Source organism: Barbatula barbatula (assembly GCF_947034865.1).
Source record: "Barbatula barbatula genome assembly, chromosome: 24".
NCBI classification, from domain to species: domain Eukaryota; kingdom Metazoa; phylum Chordata; class Actinopteri; order Cypriniformes; family Nemacheilidae; genus Barbatula; species Barbatula barbatula.
The window spans coordinates 16512482-16538060 of NC_136787.1; the positions used below are offsets into that span (position 1 = coordinate 16512482).

The window sequence follows — 25579 nt, forward strand, 5'->3', positions numbered from 1 at the left end:
ATAATTAATTTAAAGAGAAATATACAAAAAGCTTTAAATTACAGTAATGCTTGTTCATCAGTTAATTTGAGTTAAAAATTACGTTTCGATTTATTTTTTAATAAATACATTCAAATGAACTCATCCGCAGCATAATGTTTTTATGGGAGTACTCCACTGTACCCTGCGAAAGATCTTCACATGAAACCCAATGCGTCCCGTCAGGATCTCTGCAAAAAGAAAGTGTTCTCCTTTAACTGCAGAGGTCCCCACATACCCGAACACACCTCCAGCAGCCTGTGGTTCCACACACACAGGGAGAGAGGGAGGAGGAGGAGGAGATACGCATCTTTATTCAAGTGGATGAGAACTTCGGGCATCTTTCGGGCGTTTCTGGAGGCGCGCAAGGACGTTTGGAGATCTGAGAGATGCTTTGCGTGATCTCCGGTGGTGATGTCGCTCTATTTGCGTTAAGAACAAAACTAAGAGATCATTTCAATGACTCAATGTGCTTATTCTGAGGACCAAAGGAGACGTTTCTGTAGGATTCTCAGTGCAGTCCGCAGACGTGATGTCTACGAGCACTTCCACCGCGTTCTTGGGTAAGTTGCGTTTTTGTTTCTGTTGTGCATGCCGTGTTACGAGATAGTTGTAGAGATGCAGGAGATTGCTTGACAGACTTGTCTTAGCTAACGGTGCACTTTTAGATGCCGACCAGATATGTTTGACCGCAGTGTTGGATCGCGCAACTATTTCATTGAGCATCCTATGCATCATGTATTAAAGTGAAATTTAGTCAGGATTGTAAACGCGTTTTCCAGAATTGCTGTTACAGAAAGGATGTGAAAGTACAAAATAGCCTATGAAAGGTAAAGATGGAAGGGGAATTAAAACGAAAGATGTTAAATGTCAAGTTTAAAACGCAAGTGACTTTAAATGGTATAAATTGTTTTAAGCTTTAAATATGTGTGTCTATATAACTGTCAGCATTTTAACAGTGTTAAGTCTGTTTTTTGTCAGCTGTGAATGGAAATCACTATGTATTGCGACTTATATCTCGTTTGCAGTGTAAAGGAGTCTTGAGACGAGTAATAACTCTATGAACCGAAAAATTACAATTCAACAAATGCAAGGCAATATCAAAACTACTGTTTTGTCCTGTCTTTCAGTACAGCAGGTATACAAATATTACAATGACGTCATCATCAGTTTGAAACGTTTCGAATTGTGGTGAACAATGTAAATGTATCAATGCAAAAAGTATTTGGTAATAAATAATACGCAAAGTATCGTTTTTATGACAGGTGGTTAGAGGTGTGACGACATAAAAGGGCCTGCTTACATCAGCTTAAAAGGAAAGTTGCTTTAGAGGTGGAGCCAACTCATTTTGTTTAAAGAGCTTCGTTTCAGTGCACCAATGATTCCCTCACAATAATAACAGGGATGAGTATTAATAAAGAGTTTTTATTTCTGCAGCGTAAAAATACTGTAACCCGTATGCCGTGTACTGTGATGTGCTTGTGTCCCCAAACTCACACACATGTAACTGTGAACGCCACAGCAATTATCCAATGTGTGTTTTCATTAGTTGCATTAAAACAACTGTGCCAGACAAGCCGTGAAAACAACACAACATCTCACAACATCATCATCATACCCCCGCAGACACATGCAGCAACCCAAGGGAGTCAAACTGTCTGTCTGTCTATCCACAAATGCATTGCTTATTAATAGAAGATTGCTTAATGGTAAAGGACATCTGCAGGAGACACTTCAAAGAAGATGTTTATTGGAGAACACACACTGGTTTGTTGTTTGGAGCTGAAAGGATTTTAGAGTTTTCTAGCAAAGCTCATTTATTTCTAACGGGTCAAGGTTGGATGCAGCATGACTCTTCTGGCGCACCTTGAGGCAAAAAACGACTATTTCATTGACAGCCATTCAAAATAAGCCATGTATTATGATACAATCTTATTGCTATGCATGTGAGCAACATGTATATAATAGTAATATTTGATTCTTTAGTGGAAGGCTTGGGACTGTGCATGGTGTATCCCTTGTGGTCCGTAGACCATCCGGGTACTTTGAGAAAACTCATTTCATCATTCCATGATTTGCGACTAACTCTTTTCCAATTTCTAATTCGTTCTAATTTTAAATATTATTTAGGACAGATACTATGCAAATAGAAACGCAGGGTTGTACTGTGGGAGGGTCATGCGTTAGCTGGAAACTCCCAATGAGGTTAATGGAAATAGATAGCTTTGTAAATGCACTTTTAGAGGATCACAGTAATTATAATGTCAATATTGAAAGAATTTGCACAGAAAAACACTAGACGCGTAAATACACAAAAGCTCACGAATCGTTCTTAAACTTCCGTGTGTGTGTTTGGAAGCAGATCTAAGATCAGACTATTTTTAGACACAATCTCCAGGGGCAGCAACGTATCTGTCAAGTATAAAGATGACATGGGCACTCAGAACGAGAGGTCAGGACGCGACATCGTGCTTTGTGCTGCTTTGCCTCTCTCTCTTTCTCTCTCTCTCTCTCTCTGCTCTATGAATTTTGCTGTCACATAGACTTTAATAACAGAAGCTGAGTTTAGCAGTTCTGAAATATAAAATATCTCCAAACTTGACCTTAGTGTCTCTAACCCTAACCATGATGAGGTCACGACCTTTCCAGTCCAACGACTCAATCACAGTGAGCTCTACCAATACAATCTTAGCGTCTGTCTATATGTCATCAACAGTGTTGAATATTCATCTGGAATTGGGTAACAGGGTAGTTTAATTTGTACTTTAGACTTAATTTATGCATTATTTGTGCATTAATGCTGTAAATCAAAGTTTATTTTGACATAATTAGTGGTTTAAGAAACCGTCACAAAAAAGCTTCCCCAGGCTTTACTCACTTCCGTCAGGATTATGGATCATATTAATGATGTGTGTGAGCGCGCGAGCCTGTTTGAGGATGAATTTGTTAATTTAGAAGCTTAAGTCAGAAAGTGTACTGTGTTTTTTCAGCATCTAGCTCTAATTTAGCCCCTGATGAGCCCAACTTAACATGGACCATGTCATCTGCGTGTGTGCGTTTGTGTGTGTGTTTCCCCACAGGGACCCAGACAGTGCTGTCTTTAATTAGTAGAGCACATCACAGCAGGCTCGGTCCACACTGAGGGCTGTGTCATACTGTTCAGAAAAATCACTGTGACATCTATTCTAACCCACCAGACACACAGCACCCGCCACTTACCTCCTCTATACACACACACATCACAACAGTTTATCACAAGCTGAAGTCAATAAGCTTTGGTGTACACAGCAAAATCAGACATCACTCCGGTGGGACAGGATGTGACTAATGAAAGAGAGAGAGAGAGGGAGAGAGGTAACAAAGATGTGCTAAACACTTTAAGACCTTGATTAATGATTTTAATGATGTTGCTTTGAAATGTCTCATGGCACTGACCAAAGTGTGACCTACAAATCTCCCAGCGGTCAGAGACATAAGTGAAGCGATGGTGAGCAGATTGTGGAGGAAGGTTCCAGGCCCAGAGCTGGAATGATCCGCATCACTCCTTGTTTCCCTAGACGGGCGTGAAATGGTTTGGATTTACGGTAATCCAAACCACATGCTCTCACCTCACGCTTTCCTTGTGGAAAAAACAAATATTTCTTTAAGGAATATCTGAAGGGGTTTGGTTAAAGCGTCCCCTCTGGATTTATGTTACCTGAGACGCTGGCAGAGATTTGCAGGGTGTTTTTTGAGAAAACACTCATGGGAGGGTTTCTGTTAAGCGTATTGTATAGATTTTATTTTTGTTTCATTTTTTCGTTCACTTTTGACCACCCTGAAGATGACCGCGTACATCTGGTTGTTTCTGTAAGACTCGTGTTTCTGGAAAAACAAGGGAGGGAAAACAAGAACCCGGTATTATTCTGACTAAGCTTTTAGTGGCAAGAAAGACAGGTTTAAAGCACAACTAAACTTCAGGATTGCAAACAACACTCTCGATGTTTTAAACATTTATTAACTCGCCGGTCCACTGCGACGTGGTGTCTGTTTGATAAATGTGCAAAACCTTTTAAATGAACAGCGAGACAAACAAAGAGTGATTGATGTCAAAGGAATCTTCTGCATTATTTGTTTAACTTAGTGTCACCATCTGTGTCCTGCTGTTCGTTTTTGTCCATTTTGATCACTCAAAAGAGAATTCCAACAATATTTATTCACTTTAGTCATTCAAACTTTATTCATTATTCATACCTGCATGGTATGACTTTTGCTTTAAATCCTTTTTAGGTTGAGATACTTCTCTGACCCATATTGTTGTATGTTGGCACACAAATCTAATGAGGTTCTCTCTCTGTCTCTCTCTCTCTCTCCCCTGCTTTTAATGAACAGATGGCACCACCATTTATTTCTGTTTTTTTTTACAATTGGTTAGACATAACTTCTTAATGAAACTGAGCCGTTCCGCTGCAGTGCACATTTGTATATTTTTGCTCTAATTGTCTTGTTGCATCAGTGCATTCTGTTCACCTACAGAAACAAAAACACCAGAGTTTTCCCCCAGCTCAAACCTGTCATTCATTCACAGCTAATTTAACAAAAAAAATTGCGAGTTGCTTTTAATAAAAGCAACAGATGAATATAAATGTAATACACTCAGAGGAATATCACACACTGAATTATCTGGTTATGCTTTAGGATTTTAGTTGTAATTCATATCAGGGGTTCATTTAAATAATAAAGATGCTTGGCGTGTTTTTACTGATACAATTTGACAGAAATTGTAAGGTAAAAAGTGAACTAGATAAAAACACAGATGCAAACCCATCGATCAGTTTGAATATGCTGCTGCTGCCCTTCTGAAACCTTGTATGTCCAAATTCACTGTTCTTCTGGAAATAAAAAAACACAAATTTTAAAATAGTTTGACAAAGTTGATTTGTTAACACTTTTATTGGTAAGACATTAGCAAAACCCAGTAACAAACATAAGGAGAGACTAATAATAATGATTTATAGTCAAAATAAAAATGACGAAATATGGAGACACAAGGTTTCAGAAGGACAGCAGCAGCGATATGTATTCCGTCCTAAATAGTATCTATAGGATTTCTGAAGTGTGCATACTTTATGTTTAATAATGACAATAAGTTTAACATAACAAGATGTTTTTTATTTGATGGTTCTTTTTGACTCAATAAAAAAGCCTAAAGGTTAAGTCTTTTCTTCCAAGTATGCACGTTTCCAGCCTTAGTGTGCATCGCAAATATTGCAAATGGGCTCTTAAGCGCATAAACACTTGGCCAAAATGATGCTACTTTAGTTTAGTGTCAGACGCAGCAAATAGAGCAATCTAAAGTCGCTCTGTTAAATATAGCACACCTTTGAATTTACCCACTTTCCACTTTTAAACTGCAGTAATGGCACGTAAGTAGACCAGTGAAAGGCCCGCTGAAAATAACCTTAATCTCCAGTCAGTAAAAGTGAGTTCACCCTCCCTAACCTTCATGAGCTGACACCTTCCTCCCATTGTTAGTTAAATACTGAGGACTTGTGTGAGTGTGCTTTGAAAAGCGGTGTTTTAAAAGGACTGTCTGGTGTTATTTGCCTCACGGAGGAGGACGGCCCGATACAGGTGCTGTGTGTTTCCTGCTGCGTCTATTCTGAGAAGCTTTACCTTAGCGCTTATGCGGTGTGACAGCTTAACTGCAGCGTACGTCCCCGCTGAAACAGACGAAAGGCGAAGGTCTCGCTCAGATGCCCGGCCCGCCTCAGCGTGTGCTGGGATCTGGCATTTAAAGAGAGGCATGCCATTTACTGCAGCTAACAACTGAGGACGAAGATCCAGAGAGAAATGTGGGATAAAGGTTAGGATGGTGAAGTCATTCTTTTTGTTTGATTTTGTAGACCGAGATGTCCATTGGAAAGAAAACGCAAATGAAGTCTCTGTTGTTGCAGTGAGGTTAGTCGGAGAAGACTTTTGCTTCTTAGATTTTTTTGGGGAGAAAACAAGAAACCTCTTGTGTTTCTTACACTGATTTTTAGAACAGCAAAATCATGTAAGCCTACTGTGAATTTCTTTTAATAAAAAAAATGTATTCCAAAACAAAACTATCTGAGAAGTGGTCAAAAGTGATGTCTGGGGGGGCATGTTTGTAATATTTTGATCCTTAACGCCCCCTCAAGTAAGACTTAATTGTGAAAACATTTATATTAGACAGTTACAGCTGTACGATGATTTCCGGAAACATACGACGCATGCGGGGGGTGTTGTTTGAGGGGAAGGTGCAACTATAGCGCGTGCTAACAAAACAGATATCAGATTCACTTACCGCGTGCGGTTCATGTCCGGCATCTTTTAGCACTGCGACAAGTCCATCTATCAGTTTCAAACCATCTCCAAATCCAGCTTTATATCAACCGCTTATGTAACATTCATCACCCAAATGCACTGAACAAACTCTCTCTCTCCTGCATACAAGTGAAAGTGACTTGTGCCCATGCTACTTCTCTCACCCTCCTTGCTTGACGCGTGGGCGTGCTTTTCTGGGACAATTGTCCAATAAGGGACTTAGAAAACTTGTTACGAAACAGATTTTCATGTACGAAAAAAACTTTCTGAAACCTATACGAACGCTCGGTGAGTGTATCGAGCACAGAAATACTACATCAAACGCCAAGTCGTTTTTTGACAAGTTGACCATGTTAATAGCTGTAAATAAGTCAGAATGCATGAAACACTGTTGCATCCCCCCTTTAAGACTTTAAAGATCGGATATCATGCTTGGTCATGCATTCTGACTTCTTTACACTGTTAAACGAGCACTGAAGATTAATATGAGATTGCCAGAAACTGCCTGTGAAACGTAAAATTTAATAATATATTTCAATAAAAATGCAAAGACGTCAAATATCCAGTAGGACATCAATTCGGGCACAGCTGTTAGACAAGGTTTTAATTTAATGACACACACATATGAGTTTAGTTCCGGGAGCAATACTTTGTTTTCATTCCTCTCATTGCTTCCACCCGAGGTCTTTTCTGAAGTCAAACTAACAAGAAGTCCAGAGGCGACCTGAGCAAACGAGAATCTGAACATCATCCGAACATTCCTTTATTAAGCCAACATTACTCATGTCAACAATGTAAGTCTCTGTCTCTATCCATTGACCTCTCTGCAGCTCCTGTGACATTGAGTAATGCTGAAACCAGGGCAATGCTTCCACATCCTCTCCGTAATGAGCTCATTAAGTCTGTGGCTTGCACTTTTAAAGTAGCTGTTGGTCGACAGATGAAATCTCAGCTAACACATGGACTTTTGGCTTCGCATCGAAGAGCATTTTGACTCCTATGCCTCCCATGGGCTTTTCTCAATGTAAGAGCTTCTGTTGGATTCGGTCAGGTGACTTTAGAAGTTGAGATTATTGTTTGTTTTGCTTGGGCCTGCATCTGACATCCATCCCTTTAAAACATCTTCCAGGGGGGGGGGGTTCCCATCTTCCTCTGCAGTGCAGGAATCTGCGTGAGAGATTTGTACGAACTTTGACATAGCTGTCTGATCTCGGCTCGCTCGTTGATACGGCCACTGTTGATAATGAGTCCGCATTCTTGGATGACACAGATCATGGAGAACATCATCGCTGGGAAGATGCGAGGTGACCTTGCGTCATGCAAACGCGTGACTTCTCTCTATATGTAATAGAATGACTGTATGGATTGGAGGCACATCCGTGAATGTGCGATCATAACGCTGGCCGGGGGGAATGGCTCTGTGTGAGTGCGGATTGCTCATCTCATGCTGCGAATGCGTGAGAGACAGATGTCAAGGTTGGCTGACGTGCCGACGCAGTGCATTCTGCAGTCAGCGTGTGATCTTTAAAGGAGAGAAAAAGAGAGGCTGTATCAAAATGAGAAACAAGCCTGCAACGTAAAGCGCAGTATACAGCATGCTGTGCCTTACTTTTTAAAGTATGTTGTTTGAAAGAAGAAGCGCATTAACAATGCATATAGAGAATGCTCATACTTGTAAGTAGTATGCTGTTGTTTTGAAGCAAATGAGGATATATTTTGTTCTCTTGTAAGCAGGTCTCTTTCTGTTCCTCTCTCTCTCTTTCATCCTTGCCGTCTGTGTTCTCTCTCTGCACTGCTGCCTCAGCTGGAAAGGTACTTCTGAAAGGACGCTTTATTATAGCATGTCATGTTCCCCATTTAAATGTCAATTGGACTAAAGATGCCATCACTGCAGGATGATCTTGTCCTCCATCCGTGACACTTTTATGTGAGGCGGATAGAGGCTGCGATCACAGACACACACCCGTACTTACTATCCTGTCTGTGAGTGTAGAATGTTGCTGTAAAGGGGAAATCTCACAAAGACGGATGGGTCAGATACAGAACATTTTAGGACGATTAAAACGAAATAATTCACCCAAAAATGTAAATGCTTTTATCATTTTCCAACATCTTATTTGGTATTCCGCAGAAGAAAGAGTTTTGTAATGACGTTAGATTGAAAAAAATCATTTTCCAGAATATGAAGCGCATTTTGCTTCTGTACTACAATACTGTAATGCAGTTTTTACCTTTAAACTCAGCATAAATTGACAGTGTGACATCCTGCAGTCCTCCTACACACACCGTGTCCTTTTTTTTTTAACAGCATCTTGATTTGTTCTTCTAACGCGTGCAGCTTTTCTGACCTTGAGTCAGTCTTAAGTGTAAAGTAGCCATTGTGAAATCATAATGGCGGTTATATTGCAGACTTGAATCCATTTGTTAACGCACCTGAAGTCAGCAGCTTTTATAATTGATGCCTTTCTCAATGTTTGTTTGTTTTACTTCTCTCATGCTTCAGATGTGCTTGCTCGAGTCAATTAATGCTGCAAGAGTCCTCGCAAAATCAATGCAAAACTGCTGCGCTGATTTAATTATTCCCCCCCATCTCTCTCTCTCTCTCTCTCTCTCTCTCTCTCTCTCTCTCTCTCTCTCTCCGGTAGTGAAACGAAAAAAAGACGCACTCAGCATGACCCGGAATTTTGTCCATTTTAGCAATAACGTTGTCATTGTATCATCGGATATTCACTCATCCAAAGTTAAAAGCTTCATTCCGGTATTTGGACTTGACAGTCGCATACTCTTGTATAAATTGGCTTTTGAGAGGCATAATCAATAATACATAAATCTGAAATTGCTAAAAGTAATTTATTGAGCCCATTTTCATATACATTACAGGATATCAGTACATCCCCAAAGCATTTGACTCTTTTTGGAATGTTTGGAATTTCATCAATTCCCTGAATAACGCTATCAATTGTAGATCCTTTAGGGAAATTAATGTGGAAATATGTATTCAAAATGTTTTAATGAAACTATTGTTTGGTGTCATCGCTCTAGAACTATTAATAACACTCAAATTCATAGGCAAATATTTAAATGATGAAAACAATTTGTGCTGTTTCGCAAAACTGAAGGAAGCTGCTAAATTAAAGGTGCAGTGTGGAATTTATTGAGGGATCTATTGACAGAAATGCACTATAATATACATACCTATATCTTTAAAGGTTTATAAAGTAAAGGTGCACCGATTGACCGGAGACCGGAATCGTACAGTTTTTTTTACATGATCGGCAGGGACCGGTGACCGGCCGGTCAGTCTCATGTCTTGCCGATTCCAAGCCGATCTTCTGTTGCCCACGACGCAGGCAATAACGCCACCGCCGTCAGTACACTCGAAGCCGCAAAGTAAACATGTAAAGTGCATGCGCACAGCCTGTCTTTCATGGCTCATTTATACTCACAGGTGGGTCCACCGTTCCACGAGTATCTGCTGACCGACATGCATCTCTCATATCGGCTGTCTTATCTCTCATATCTGATGTACTGAAGAAAAAAAGGTGCACTGTAGTTCATGTCTCGTTGCTCCGTCTACCTGGGGTGTGTATGCTGACAGCAGTGTTGGGCACATTACTTTAAAAAAGTCATTAATTATAGTTACTAGTTACTTCTCAAAATAGTAATTGAGGAAGTAACTGAGTTACATTATTATAAAAGTAACGTATTACCAGGGAATGTAACTATTGCGTTCCTCAAACCTCAAATATGTCAAATAACTTGAATGCCCCCAGTATGTTTAATGCATGAAATGGAAACTAAATCGAATAAATTGTTTGTATAAAACATTGTACACTTATCAACACTATGTTAATGTTGCTGTGGGTCAATGTGAGAGACACCTATTAAATTCAACATTTTATGTATCATTAGTAATCATTACTATACTGGAACAATAAAACACAATAGAATAGTTCAGAACTTGAAGTATTTATTGCAAAGTCCACAACTGGTCAACAAAGAAATCTAAAAATAAATTATGCTTCTAAAGACATCAACTTCACAACTGCTGTATTGCACTACTTACTGTACTTTACCTATTTTTCGTAGCTTCTTACAAAAGTAAACAGTTTAATAACAAGAAGTGCTCTTAATATTTTCCAGTAGCCTATGATAGCGGAATGTTAGTTCGTGCCTACTTTAGAGTGCATTTTAAGAGACATTTCAGTACTCGCAGATATTGTTACCCACAGCAGCATCCCTACATTCCATCCATTTGAAAATTGTCTCTGTGCTATGTGCTTTGCTTCACATTGCCGTGACATAAAGGTAGAAAGTAAACAAACGCCCACAGGGTGTATTGTTGTGTTTTATAGCGCAGCATGGATGTATACGTTTTCAGTGTGGATCGGCAGCATTTGGAAAACAATTGAAAACGCTAGTGTAGTCGAAGTCTGTTTTAAAACGAAAACTCAGCTTTCAAAGGGAAACCGATGGACAAGTACACAGCTACCCATTTTTAGGCAGCATGTGACAATGTGAGGTGCTTCATAGAATTACTTCCCACCGACATGGATCCTCTTCTTCCTGGGAATAAGTTGCACATTACACATTCCTTGTGTTTCACCGTAACTGGGGAAACGCAGTACTGACATATCCAGTTTGCGAAAGCTACATTTGACATCTTATTGCTCTTGCCATCGCTCTAATTCCTAGGCATTGATTGGTGTAACTACTCTGTGCAACTGTGTTTTTGTGTGAAAACCCACCCTACTCTGCCTTTGGTTTGCAAAAGATGAAAATTGACTTTACCTAAGCCTGTGTAAAACAAACGTAAATTATATTCAACTTGATTGCTTCTTTTACATTAAAACTATTGTAATTTGACATTCAAAACGATTTCTACTTGGTTTTTTTAAATCCAAAATATAAAAAATGGATAAATCAACCCATATATGTGATTATCTGATTCAGTTCTTTACTAACGCAAGAAATCACCACTAGATGGCGCAAAATTGTATACACTGGACCTTTAAGTGGTATCACCAAACAATAAGGTTGTTTTTATTACCTTTACAGTAGTTTTGAATACAAAAAGTTACAGATTGCAGCTTTAGCAAAGATTCTTCATTGTTCATTCATGTTAGCTAATCCTTAAACAATGTTTACAAATGAAACCTTATTGTAAAGATTTTCTACAAATACAGTAAACAAACAAACCTAAAAGACAAGTCATACAAAATTGAATGTTATGAATTTCACTATTTGGTAATGCTTGCATGCAAGGTATTATTTGCAAACATTCATTTACATTTGTGTATTTTTGTCTACCTTTCCGTACCGTAGCGAAAATACAGATGCAAAAATAACAACAACAGCGAGTGAATCATGACTGATTTCGCATTTAAAGTTTATGGGTGAACGGTTCCTATAATTACCCATCGTTCCTTTGGTAGTCCAGAGAACACGCTGACCAGATGCTGCAGGTGAGGTGATGTCACTGCCCAGGTGTCTTGCATGTCACGATACTACCCGTTGCTAAAACACTGGTGTTAAATGGTCTGTTTTATCTGTGTTTGGTGCGAACGGCATCTGTATCTCTCTCTTCCCCGTTGTGCGGTAGGAATTCTGGAGGTTTTGGGATTATTTTGATGGCACTGTAATGAGCCGCACTATTGTGTCGGCTCATAATGACTCCCTGAGTGTTTCGATCTCTCTCCGGTCTCTGGCGAATATCAGCACAAGCCTTTGAAGTTCTCCCACTTTTCTGGGTTCACTCATTTGCTTTGGCTTTTAGATGCTTCTGTTTTTACTTCACGTTTGAACCGAAGAACAGAAGGAAAGCGTCTGAGCTCCAATTAATTCGGTAACTCATTAAAAAATGCAACAGATTTAGTGGCACCTTCACCAATGGTATGAAAAGCAGATTTGCTTGTCTTTTTAAAGTTTCTTCTCTCTGCTGAGTCTTTAAGGTTGGCTTGAAAAGTATTTTGTAATGTGTTTCCATTATCTTAAGATAAGTCTAATAAAATGATTTATGCTCAGCTGCTCCAGTTGTTTTAATGCAAACATAATTCTGCAGGCGTTCTTTGCTCTCAAATGATTATATAACATAAAACAATTTCACCTCAATAAATTTAGGTAGATGCATTTATTAGCTGCAAAAAATCTTTCTGAATGCGATCCAAATAATTTCGTTCCTAGTGTTATAGATGAAGTGTGGACTCCACTATTCTATTAAGTTTTTTAAAAAACATCATCTTTAAAGGTATTTTTGTAGTGTGGACAAACCTTTACCATAGTCTTTATTGAACAAAAAACATATAGCATACATTTTGTCTGATTATATATCTATACATTTAGACATGTACATTACATATATAGTATTATAAGCATTGAAAGTGAGAAGAGAAATAATCTCTCTCTCTTGTTTGACATTGTTCAGGGTGAGTGCACATGGGGCCGTCTTTGTAACGCACATTTAGCGTTTGATATTAATGACAGAATGAATCGGGTCTTTGTTGCTCTCGGCTGTGAAAAGATTTTCATTAGACCCTCTATGCAGCAGTAATTCTGGGCCTTTCTTTTATAATTCTGCTTAATGATATAATTCAAGCGTTTAGCGCTTATACACGATGAACGATGTTGGTTATGTTCTCGTCTAAAGAGATGCAGGGTGCACTGCAAAACTTTTACTCAGTTCGATAAGTTCCACTAATATCAAGGGGTCTTAGAGAAATGTTCAGAGAAATTAAGCTCCTGAAAACATCTGAGGGTATTTATTTTTTATTTTTATTAAAGCCGTTTTGTATATTTTTCTTTAAAATGTGCATATTTTCCGTGTGAAGTTGCATCATTTTTGCTGTGGGACTGTTGTTCGAGACAGACGAGCATTTACTTGTTTATCAAGGATGTAATTCTTTATTTCCTTTTTTTACGTTTACGTTACAGGGATAGTTGAAAATTGTCAAATGCATAAATGGAAATAAATGGTGTAAAATTAAATTTATATGATCATTTGCACGAATAAGGTTAAAGTGAGGCAATTCAAATGGTCACCATTCACTTTCATTGTACGATAAAAAAACAACAGTTTAAGTCAGTGATGACTAAGGTTGTCATACTGGTTTGTAACTAATAATGACGGAATGTTTATTTTAGCATTGCTTTGCCTTACCATAATCTTCTTTCCCAAAATCTCATGGACAAGTTGTTTACAATATGGAACAAAAACTGCACCACTATACTGCCAATGCTGTATTGAATCCAGAGGTCGCATTTGATCTCTTTGTTCAGTAATAAGAACCTCATCCGCTCTGAGAGAAAGACAGCAAGATCTCTGGTCTGGTCCCAGTCTGTTGCAGGATAAATCTGGTAAGCCCGTGATCTGTGTCACCGGTGTTGGCATTGGAGATGTTTAGCTCTGGTCTGGTGGCACATCTCTATGCCTCTGTGAGCCCAGACATTGCACATTGACCCGCAGTGAGCTGGAGGGTCTACCAAACATGTCTCTGATGTTTGTGTGTCTCAAATCAGTCACATATGTTGACAAACATGCCTGCCAGAACCTCTCATTGGCTAGCATGTGCGCCAAATTTGGTGCCATGAGTCTGTTCTGTTAAAATGTGGGTGTAAAACCACAGCAGATGAAAACGGCTAAGCCAGCGTGGCACGTGCCTTGTGGGCACTGGCTGGAAACGCAGATGTCCTGCAAAAAAAGAATTGGATTGCGAACAGGCTTCTCATTAGGAGACACTGATTTGATCAAGCTTGATGGCTGGAACGGAAAATGATGCTGATGGGATGCTTGCTTGAAAATTGTCATTTTCAAAAAGCATAACATGACGCTCATTGGAAATATGTTTTGGAAAGGAAACAAGTGTATCCGTTTGAGTTCTGGTAGGGTAGAAACAGCAGGAAGCCGGAGGAATGTTATATTAGTATCGAATTGTAATGACTATTTTGATTATTTTATTAGTTTTTATTGTCTGTACTGTTATTTAATGTAGGCTATATTATTGATCTTTTCTCATGCATTGGATTATTACTTTTATTTTAAGATATTTACGGTATATTTTCAGTCATTGTAGATTGGTCTGAATTTGGATGTTGGTTGAACAGACTCGATACGTCTCGCGCTCTCTGCATTTTTCAGTTGAAATTATGTCAACACATCAAATGAGGCTGCGCGATCTGAGGTGTTTCACTGGGACTTTAATGCAACGGTCAATGGGTTTGATCCTCAGGGAACACACAAACTGTGCTGATATAAAAATGTATAGGTTCAATGAACTCAATATCACTTTTGATAAACATGTCTGCCAAATGCATAAATGGAAATAGATGGTGTCATCTAATATTCTATAAATACAGTCTTGTCTAGATATGTTGATACAGTATTGTGTGGTAAAATACTGTGTATAGACTCTCTATATAGTATTAAGAGTACGTCCACATGCCATGGTTAAAAGAAAATTGTGTCAAATATGCTGTGCAAACAGTATCATGTTGTGACGCTGAATGCAGAGAGAAGGCTGTTTGCACACGGTCTGAGGTGTCATTGTAATTCTAACAGCTTTCAGACTAACAGAGATGGATGAATTGATACACTTAGAGTTTTCTATCTCTTCCCTCTCCTCTCGCCCCTCTCCATCCCGGCTGGATATCTCAGTCTGTTCATCTAATGCTCTCTCTGACCTCATCTTCTATAAGTTTATTCTTCGGCCTCTCTTTCTCCATCTCACAGAGAAGATCCAATTTAAGAAAGGAGGAAATGCTTTATCCTCTTTTCCAAAGCTCAATAAGAGAAGAATAAGGTTACATTTTCAAGGAGACAAAAATGAAAAATGTGCTGTTGTGCAGAATTTAAAAAAAATGAAGCGTCAGAAGTAAGGAGTACATATTTGACTAAACATTAAGATTCCCTTACAACAAATAATTTATCTTTTAAAGCTGAAAATGACTTTTAAAAGAGCATTTTGCTCCTAACGAAATGTAAATTTTTTACTCCGTTTCTTAACAAAAACATGTTTCAATGCTCCCGTGTTCGGTTCTACTTCATCTAGTTGTTTTTATGAATGCAAGAGCTCAAGTGTAAACAGGGTAAGAAATTAACCAGAAGTACCACCAAATTTGTAAACATTTTTAATTTTTGACATTTTAATGATATACAATTTAGTTCAATTGTATTTACCTATTAAAAGTTAAATGCCCTCTAAAAAAATAAATAAAGAATAGTTCTGGATGCAAATTTCCATTGATGTCTTCCATTCTTCTCTGTTCATGCAAACAGTAGTTTAACAATTCTAATCCTTCATTGATTCATTTATTTGTCTATCCGTGTTCACAAATGGAATCCGTCCCACGCCGCTGAACACAGTTTATGTGCGGTTCAAGATGAAGAGATTAAACCAGCGTTTGTCCACATTGAGTTTCGCATTTGTCCAAACTCAATATCCCATTACCGCCGTAGCTCATAATATTCAACTTTGATTGGTTTAAACTGTCTTCTTGTGAGGGAAGTAATTGCAGTTTATACCGTAGACCTCCCCGATCGTCACAAAAGCCCGATCAATTTCCATATCCATCAAAACCGGTTCCCTCTCGGATTAGCTGCCATGACCGACATCCCGTCTGATCTATGTTCCCTTCTGTGGCGTGCGGAGGTGGATTAACTTCAGGTTTGGGTCTCCTAACTCACGCCAGCGCTGGAGACTTTCCGCCCACCTGACAGACTTGAAATGCCCAGGGCTTTGAGTGATGATCACAGTTAACATGACAAGAAGCTGCTATCAATCTCCAGGCTGATTAAAATACTACGTGTCCAATCGTATTTACTGCACAAGCGGGCGGCTTCCAAAGATGCTGTTTTGTTTTCATGGGAGCGACGCCTCGGCCCGTGGGTGTGAAGCTGAGGTCAGCCGATGAAGTCTGTCGCATTCCTCATAGATCTCCAGGGAGCGCGCTGTCATTCGGCGGAGAGTGCAGGCTTGTGTTACATAAGAATGTTTGTGGAAAACATCTTTGGTGACTTGCAGTGACGTGTCCTTGGTCGAAAGAGAGGGAATTAAGAGTGGAATTGTCCACTAGTGCACTGCGCTTGAGTTACGGCGCATCAGAGAGGCTCAACAGCTCAGCGGCAGAACATAAATCCAACCGCATTCTGAATCGTAAACCTGGCAAGATATGAAACGGCACCATAGTGCATGATGGGATACGTCATTGGGGGCTGTAAAATTTCAGTTTGTGTATGTCTCGCTATAGTGTGTCTTTTTTCTCACGTTACCCATAATTCCAGGCTAATCCCTACTGAAAAGCATGCTGTGTATGGATGTTGCACGCTGCTTGAGATGCTGGTATGATGCTGGCATCTTGACTCTTCTAGTCAGCTAGCATCACCACCAAAAGGAAATAGTTGTTGTTTAGTTGTTGGTTTTCATAGCATCGTGAATTTATTGAGCACTCGGTTATGTTTAATCTAAATATCAGCTTTATTGTAGATGTCTTTTTATTCCATAACATTTCTTTGGAGAAATAAACATAAACGCGTAAAGGAACACGGTAAGTGTTGACAGAGAGTGAAAGTATAGAGCTATAAAAATTCATGCGTAGACATCTGCACAACAAATGTTGGCCTTGCAATTTGAAATGTTTGTATTTGAATCTCTGTTTTTTCCACTGGGACATTTTTGCTCCCTTAAAGTGATAGTTCGACCAAAAATGAAAATTCTGCCAACATTTATTCAGCCTTTTGTCATTTCAAACATAAAACAAAATATTTGTGTTGGTGACCAAACAACGGTTGTGCCAATTGACTTGGTTTTGTGTCTATACAGTAGAAGTGAATGGGCACCACCGGTGTTCGGTTACAAACATTCTTGTTTGTAGAAGAAAAAAAAGTACAACATACAGTACAGTTTTACATTTCGGCCAGTGGTGAGTTTCTGCTAGTTAAAATTGAACTAGTAACCTAACACACTCTGTGTCTAGTTAAGGACAATACATTTTGTGTTACTTTTAACCCAAATTTGTGTTGTCTCCTTTAAAAACCTTTTTCTAAATGTAATAAATTATTATAGGACGAGAGAGAGGGGAACAGGAGCCGGGACACAAACTCTGGGTCGCCCGGTGTGCCGCTGCACAACATGTCGGTTCAGTCCACTGGACCTCCGGCGCAGACAAGGAGAAAATAATATTAAAGAGATCTAATTGAGCTTACTCATTTCATGTCTCATATTAATTTTTGGAAAGACATTCTACCTTTGACCTTTTTCGTCAATCTTCACCAGTTAGATTTTATTGGTTCCCAGCATTGCTTTGCTCATCCACCAACCCCACACCAATACTAACCAGCCTGTGATTTTCAGAAGGTATTTTGTTACCCGCAATGCAGCATTTCTGTGAAGGATTTTGTTTTGTTTTATCTTTAAGGTGCAAAAGGCATTTTGCTTCGACGGTCCACGGCTGGCCGAACATCTTCAGCACATTTAATATGACCTAGACTTGAGAGTATGTGGATATTGAATTATTGAGAGTGGATAACTTGACCTTTGCTAGTGATATGAATCAAATATTAGCAGAAAATCTAGCAGAAGACATTTACAGGGGCCACATCTAATAAACGCGGGCCAGCAGGGTGAGCAGAAGTGCTGAGGCCGGAAAATCTGGAGATCCATTACCCAATAATTCATCTGGAGGAAAGGCAACCGCAGACGCAGTCGATCCCGGGGCGGAGCAGCAGCAGGACTGGGAGGGAAACGCGCGAGGGGGGATTCTGCAGCTTGCTGCAATATGCATGCTTTGGTGGGGTGCTGTCGTGAGTCATTGGGTTAAAACGATTAATGGTGCATTAAATACAATAGAGCCTTATGTTTTGATTTTGATTCATGGCTGGGGGGAATTCTTATTGCATGTTGGTTGCTCCTTCATCGCTCCAGAGATCTCAGTTAGGTTTCATTTACCTGTTAATCTTTGTCTCAGATTGTTTTTTAATGGAAACAAGTAAGACCATCGTTGACGAACAGTAAGAATACAGAGCTATGAAATGAATGGGGATTGCATAGCTTAGATCATTTGCAATTCTTTGTTGAGGAAAAAGGTCAACGAAAGAAGGTCTAAAGGAGACACTTATGAAATGATAATACTGGGGTCTTTATCTTAATTGAATCTCATTGCTGACTAAGGGTGTACACCCTTTATGAAAATTGTTTAGTATCTTAAATGTGTATTAACCATGTTTATTTTGGCAGATTGATTACCAATTGTATAACCAAAGTTTAACTACAAATACTACGGTTAAGGCGAAGTTATGGCAAAGTCATGGTAAATGGCCATACAGTAGTTTAACTATAGTAAATATTTTTGCTTTTATTTATATTAAAACCGTGCTTCGTTTTCGTAAAGGATGACAACCGTGTACTAAAAATGGAATTGTTTTTTCTTATAGTTTCTTAAATAGACGACAATTTTGCCAAACTATCCCTGTTCACACACATGTGTGAAAATGATTAAAAACGCTGTGTTACGCATTCCAGGCCAGTAGTTGGCAGCCAAATTTTGCATTTTCAGGCTCAAGCAACACTGTTGTTGTGTAAATGAAACCATGAAAACTGTTATTTGTAGTTATAGTTCAAAATGGTGACGTGAACATGCACACTATAGGAGATACAGCTAGATAGATTTTTCAAGAGAAAGTAAACGTGTGTTGTCAGTGTCAGTTCTGCTTTTAAGGTCACAACAAGTCTTTGTTTCTTGTTTGGCTGCCCACGAAAAAGTGCTTGCTTGAAGTTTTTTCCCATTAATGGGAAGTTTTTGATGATGCCTCTATAAGGACTCTTTAGTGAAGTCGTGCAGGATCCGTGAAGCTTTGTACCATTCGCCGATATCTCCAGAGGTCAAGCAATCTAAACACAGCTGGAACGTGTACTGTCCTCTCAGGGCGACGGCGGCTGTGAGCATCAGACTGACAAATGTTGAAAACTTTTAAGTTTGAGTGTACTATCATAAACACACACAAAACTTTTTGCTCTCATTATTTTATTTTTGTCTCTTTGGATACGTGAAGTGTTACCCTGTAAACCTTAATATTTTTTTACAGATACATGTACATTATTTGTCAGTGTTGGCAGCCCAGCGTTTGTTTCTTGTCTAGTGTATATCAAATGCGCTGTTGCCCAGTTATATTCTACCGGCTCTAAATTTAGTTCTTTCTCAAGAGACACCCAAAGCGAAACCCCATTATACTGTTACAGTCTCCTTCAGCTCATCGAACACAACAAGATTAAGACCTGGAGTCTGTTTTTCCCTACAGACAGATCCTTTTGACCGCCATTAATGTGGATGTTATTTACACCATCTCATTAAAATCCCTAACATTCATTTATAATTAATTTTTAATTCAAATGTATCTTATAATATTAAGCGATGCTGCTAATTAACCATGAACACATTAGAAAGTAAACTTGAATAACCTTTTTTGTAATAGTTGATAGGAAAACTCATATTTAGAACTGGCTGTCAATGTAGTAAAACAAATGTTTGACAGTAGAACGGTTTAGTTTTGGCATCTACTAACCCTTGAAATCCAGAATACCAAACGTCTTGTGTCAAAACCATAGACTGTATAAAACCATGTGTCCATGACATCACCCTTAGGTTTCTGAGGAGCTGTTTTGAAGCTTAAAGTGGGCGGAGCCGGCCGTCGCCAACTTAGCAGCGTGTCACTCCCGGATAATCGGAAATTCAGCGGCCAGTCGATGAATTGCAGTTTAAGTCACTTCCGTGTTGTCTTCACAAGAGAGATCGGAAGGTTGCCACTTGGTCAAAACCTCACGTGCAACTGTGACTACTCGCAGGTCAAGCACAGCGCCCCCTTGTGTCAGGTGTTTGGAAACGCATGAATATGTTGTAAATTATCTTTAATGGTCTACTCATCAGAGCCGACTTCCTCTTGGCCTGACAGCTGACAGACTCCAGGGACGAGACAGAAGTCTGAACAGATTGGAAAACTCTAGATGATAAACTGCCTGCACTGGATTGTTAGACCCAGCTCTGGGTGGGGTCACGCTTACAGTATTGCACGGCTGGTTTTGGTTAATGTCTCGGTCTTTAGGGAGACTTCACTAGAGATACCGTGTGTGTGTTTGTGTTTTGTACAGGACTATGTGAAAGATATATATTTGAGTTGGTCCTAAGAGACCCTTATCTTTATGGTCCTCATAAACAGACCTTCAGGAATTCCACCCACCCTTGTAATGTCAACTACACCGCGGTGCAGAAATGCAGTGTGACACGGCTCAGAGTTTACGGCTTGCAATTCATATATCTGAAGCGATGTGTTGGTGATAACAACTGACCTCTGACCTCAGGACTTGTGAAATGTAGGTAGGAAAGAAGTTTGGTTTGCGCTCTTAGAGAAGTACATTGTAAATATTGATAATATTTTAGGTAGTTCATTCCCATTCAACCGCCATGATAAAAACATTTGATCATTCGTTGCATTCCAATTAGGGGAAAAGATGACATCATTCTCTTGGAAGAAGGCCGACTGCATCTCATCCTGAGATCCTTAAATGAGAGCGACAGGGATTGACGTATTTGTGTCACACCAATCACAACTTAAATAGAGTAATTCTGGCATTAATTCCCTAATGAAGAAATGCAACATTTATGTTCTTTCAAACTGTTTTGGTTGACGTCTCCATGGGGGATTTCAAATGTGGTCAGTGATGTAGAAACTGTCAGATAAAAACAAACCTCTCCGCATGTGCGTCGACCAGGCCAGGTGGACAGAAGGCACGTCTTTAACAGTAAGTCACCTGTTCATGAGGGAGCGCACAGTTTTACTGTATCTCCTCACGCTTCAGTGCTTATAAACCAGAGGAAAGTGATTCAGTGCTAATGAGTTGAGTGATGACAACAGAATTAACGCTGTTCACTGAAGTAAATCTGACATTGAGCGCTTATGAGTTGTTTTTACAGATCCAAGGAAATGCTATATTAAAAGAGTTTGTTTTTAGAGGGCTGGTTGTTGTAGCCACAAGTGACTTTGAATCTACGTCTTAGGTCTATTTTCAAATATGTTATTAGTGATGTATTAAAACTTTTGCAAGCTTGCTGTGCAGTTGTATGTGGAATGTAAACTAACACTCAAGTTTGAGAAGAATTTAAAGTGAAAGTTCACCCGAAATGTCATCATTTACTCATCCTCTTGTAATTTCAAACCTGTATTACTTTAAGTTGAAAAACAGAAAAGAAGATATTTTGAAGAATGTTGTTAACTGGAGCCCATTCACTTGGAATGGTTTTGTGTCCATATAATGGAAATGAATGGTGTCTATTGCTGTTCAGTTATCAACTTTCTTCCAAGTATCTTCTTTTGCGTTCTGCGGAAGAAATTGTCATAAATGTTTGAAATAACAAGAGGGTGATGATGACAGAATTTCATTTTGGGTGAACTGTCACTTTATGTGGCGATTCACATTTCGCATCTAAAACCGTGTGGAAAACACGAGAAAAGTTGAAACATTTTCATCTCGATGCAACTCCAACGCGCCTAGAAAAACAGGAGTGTCGCACCGCATGGGCATCCTATTTGCGCGCGCATGCCACGTGTCTACATTTAAGTTAATGAACTTTCGCGCCCAAAAGACGTGAAAATGAATCGCCCTTCTCAAAAATGTAAACACTTGTCCAAAGATTAATAAGTAAAGGCCCAGGAAAATGGCTACAAAATATTAATAACTATTATAAATGAGTGATGTGTAGTCATTGTTGCCATTTTTCCTCGTGAGTTTTTTGATTTCCGGTGTGTTTTTGTGCATTCCCTGAATGCAGTTATCATTTTTGCCAAATATTGTTGTCCCAAAATACCTTTAAAGTTTACTGTTTTGTCCATTTTATAAATTAAAAAAGCGAATTTTGTACATTCCTGACATCACTTTTAGCCACAGCTTTATGCAAAAGGAGCTTCAAACATTCTGTACAGTACTGGAATAAGAAATCATAATAACATTTTCATTAAATTCTGTCTTAGAAATGTTACCAGTCAGTCATACCTTAACAACAGTTGCCATGCATCATATTATCAGAAATAATTGCACACACAATATATATATATTTTTTTTTTTGTGTAGTTTGTGCAGTGTGGAAAACATCCAGGGGTTACCAGAGGTTAGTACTGATTCCACTAGAAAGACGTGTTGTGTTTATTTGTAGACTCTTATTAATTTTACAACCAGTTGCCTTGTTTCTGTTCCTGGAACAGATTCTGTACCAAACAAATCAGGAGAACTCAGACAATTTGTGCCTGCGCAGTTTTGTAGAGTTCTTCACTCTTATAATGGGCAACACAAGCAATTTTTAAGAAAAATTGACTTTTTGTAACCTGCTGTGGGTAAGAGCACATTGTGAGAGCGGAAAAGTTTTCTGGACTGATTTCATCTGATGGCTGTAATGTTTGGCACGCTCCGCCATCATCCTGCAGCTGCGGATTTGATGATGAATCGAGATGGAGGCGTTTGTTTTTTAATGGGTGAAGATGGATAACAATCACACCTTTAATGGCTTGACTTATTCTTTCCGCTCACCGAAATTTCATCACTTAAATGTCTCGTATTACCGAGTCTTCTTACGGTAAAATTCTTGCTTGCCTTGTTTACCGGCACCCGCATTTACAGGAAAAGCAATTGAAGACATTTCAAAAGCCTTTCACAAGTCAATTCTGACTGCTCGCAGAAGGTAAACGTTGTTTTGGTTAAAAGCTTCATCCCACGCGTGCCCTGCAGGAACGAGAAGGTCTGGCCCGCTTGCTCCACACGTTGTTTCAATCTAACCGCAGAAGTTGGAATACTAACCCAGCGAGGGCTTAACATGAGAGCTTCATTCATCTGCTTCCAACCTCCCAGCACCTCGGCCGCGGCTCTTTTTGGACCCATCGCATGTGGAGCCATTCGGGCTGCGAGCTACTTACCTGCGGAACAAATGTGTTTATGATCCTGCTGATGTGAGAGAGAGTTTAATAACGGGCTGGGTTTGGATAATGAAACTAATGCTGTTAAATGTAACAGGGACACTGTATGGACAAAAGTAGTTGTTGTAGTCTTACTACAAATATCACGGTTAAAGGGACAGTTTGCCCAAAAATGAATATGTATATTTTAAAGAATGTTGGTAACCAAACATTGGCCCCATTGACCTCCATTGTATTATTTTGTGTTCCGCAGAAAAATGTCACAGACAGGTTTTGAGCCACATCAAGGTGCATAAATAATAACAAAATGTTTATTTTTGGGTGAACTATACCTTTAAACTGTGGTTATTAAGACCCCAGTGTATACTACGAATAAAATCCTGGTTAATGATGGTTTTGTAAGGGAAGGTCAGAGAGAAATTGATAAATGGTCCTTGGTGCAGTAAAACTTGCTAATAATAAACACAAATGTTGAGTATGTCCCCTTTAAAAGCATATTTTGTCCCAAACGCGAACAGAGTGTTGCGGTGACCCCTCATTTACCCTGGATGAGCAGCGTATCTGATGATGTCATCGAGACATAGCCCTCTTCAGATCTGATTATTGTCTCATTCCCACTGATGAATGCACTTTCAAAAAGCTGGCCTTGAATTACGCTCATCTTAAGAACCCCATCCATGATTGAATTTTTTTTTTACAGCAGTAATCACATTTTGTCGTAATTTAGAGCCGCGTGTGGGTGAGACGCATCTTATTCTTTGCGGGGAGAAACTGGGTATTTGCCGAGTTACACTGACATACTAAATTTTTTGCGTTTTTTAACCCCGACGTGGCCAAGAATCTGGATCAGATATATCTTAATGCGCCCCTAAAGCCGAGCCTAATGGAAGTTGTGCTTTTGGGTTCTCCGGCACAGAAATACGAGCAGAGAAAGTCTGGTTTTAATTAATGTGGAATGTTGAACATTCAGCAGTAGGGTTGTTTTCACATCACTCTTGCTGAGTGCACCCAGAACGCTGTGGCTGGCCTTGCTGGCACAAAAGTGTAAAGCACATGACAAATTAGTTTCGTCACTGAAGTGGTTCGCCCCATGCCGCACGCTTTTAAGAGCATCTGTCATCCTCACGCTGCAAACTGCGCAGTCCAACCAGATGATCCAAACCACCGTTTTTTCCTTCGTTTTTATTGTGCGTATCAGCAAGTTTATAGCAAAACAGTTTTGACTTCAGGGCTTCCATTCCAATTAGTCAAGTTTTACACACCATTGTCTATGGCAGTTTTTGGCAGGGGGCCGCGAGAGGGTGGTAGGGGGTCTGTGGAGAAACAAAAGAATACAAATGAATTTTAACAGTAAGGAATCTGCCAAAAAGTGTTTGTCTCTCATTTTTATGATCTTGTTTTTCTTGCTCATACCTAGTTTGTTTATGTGTGTGTAAGGCTTTATTACTTTGAGGCGAATTTTGGATTATAAGCTTAATGAAAATATAAACTAATGTTGGGTAGTAAAAAACTAATATGTTGTAGAAAATAATATATAGAACATTGAAATTAACACTTAACCCACATCTTTTCTTTATGAGATCGGTCTTTTATAAACAATTTTATTATTTTGTTAAATAACCTCAAATAAAGGTCTTTTATAAAAGGTGTATTTTTGTATAAAGTTAAACATGTTCTTATACAATACGCTGTTTATTAAAATAGTATATTTTGTTTGACTGTAGTCTATATTTGCCCAGGCACGATACAGAAGAATTGTTATTGTTCATAGGGGAACACCATTAAAAAGTCTGCAAAATACTGATCTAAAAAATATTTACTATGTATTAAAGCTAAATTAAAGTTTTGATATAATGAAAAGTTTTTTCAGATTTTTCTATTTCTAGGAACAATTTTAATTTCTGTTTAATTCGGTAAACCACAAAGAATATTTCTCCCAAATTACATTTAAAAATATTGTTTCAATTTGCATTTATTGCAGAAAATGAAAACTGGAGAAACGGGTCAAAATAACAGAAAAGATGCTCTGTATTTTTCAGATCGCAAAAAACAAAAAACAAAAGGTCAGTTGTGGAAAAACTACTTGTAAGTCGCTTTGGATAAAAGCGTCTGCCAAATGAATAAATGTAAATGTAATGTTAATGTATAAAAGGATAAAAAAGATCACAGTTTTCATGTGTCTTGTCATGTTGTCAGTCTTTGACGTTGCTGTTGGATAACTTTGTCACTCCCGAGGTTTGATGTTGATGAAATTCAACAGACACTGGACTGGAAAGACCACAA

At 38.9% G+C, this 25579-nt stretch overlaps 1 protein-coding gene across 1 annotated transcript in view; it reads left to right on the forward strand.

The window, feature by feature from the left end:
- Window positions 1-288: 288 nt before the first annotated feature.
- Window positions 289-25579, forward strand: part of clmpa (CXADR like membrane protein a) — a 41827-nt gene continuing 16536 nt past the window's right edge. Inside the window, exon 1 of the mRNA XM_079449273.1 lies at window positions 289-581. Within this exon, the coding sequence (XP_079305399.1) occupies window positions 551-581 (31 nt within the window). The 5' untranslated portion in view covers window positions 289-550. The remainder of the gene's footprint in view (window positions 582-25579) is intronic.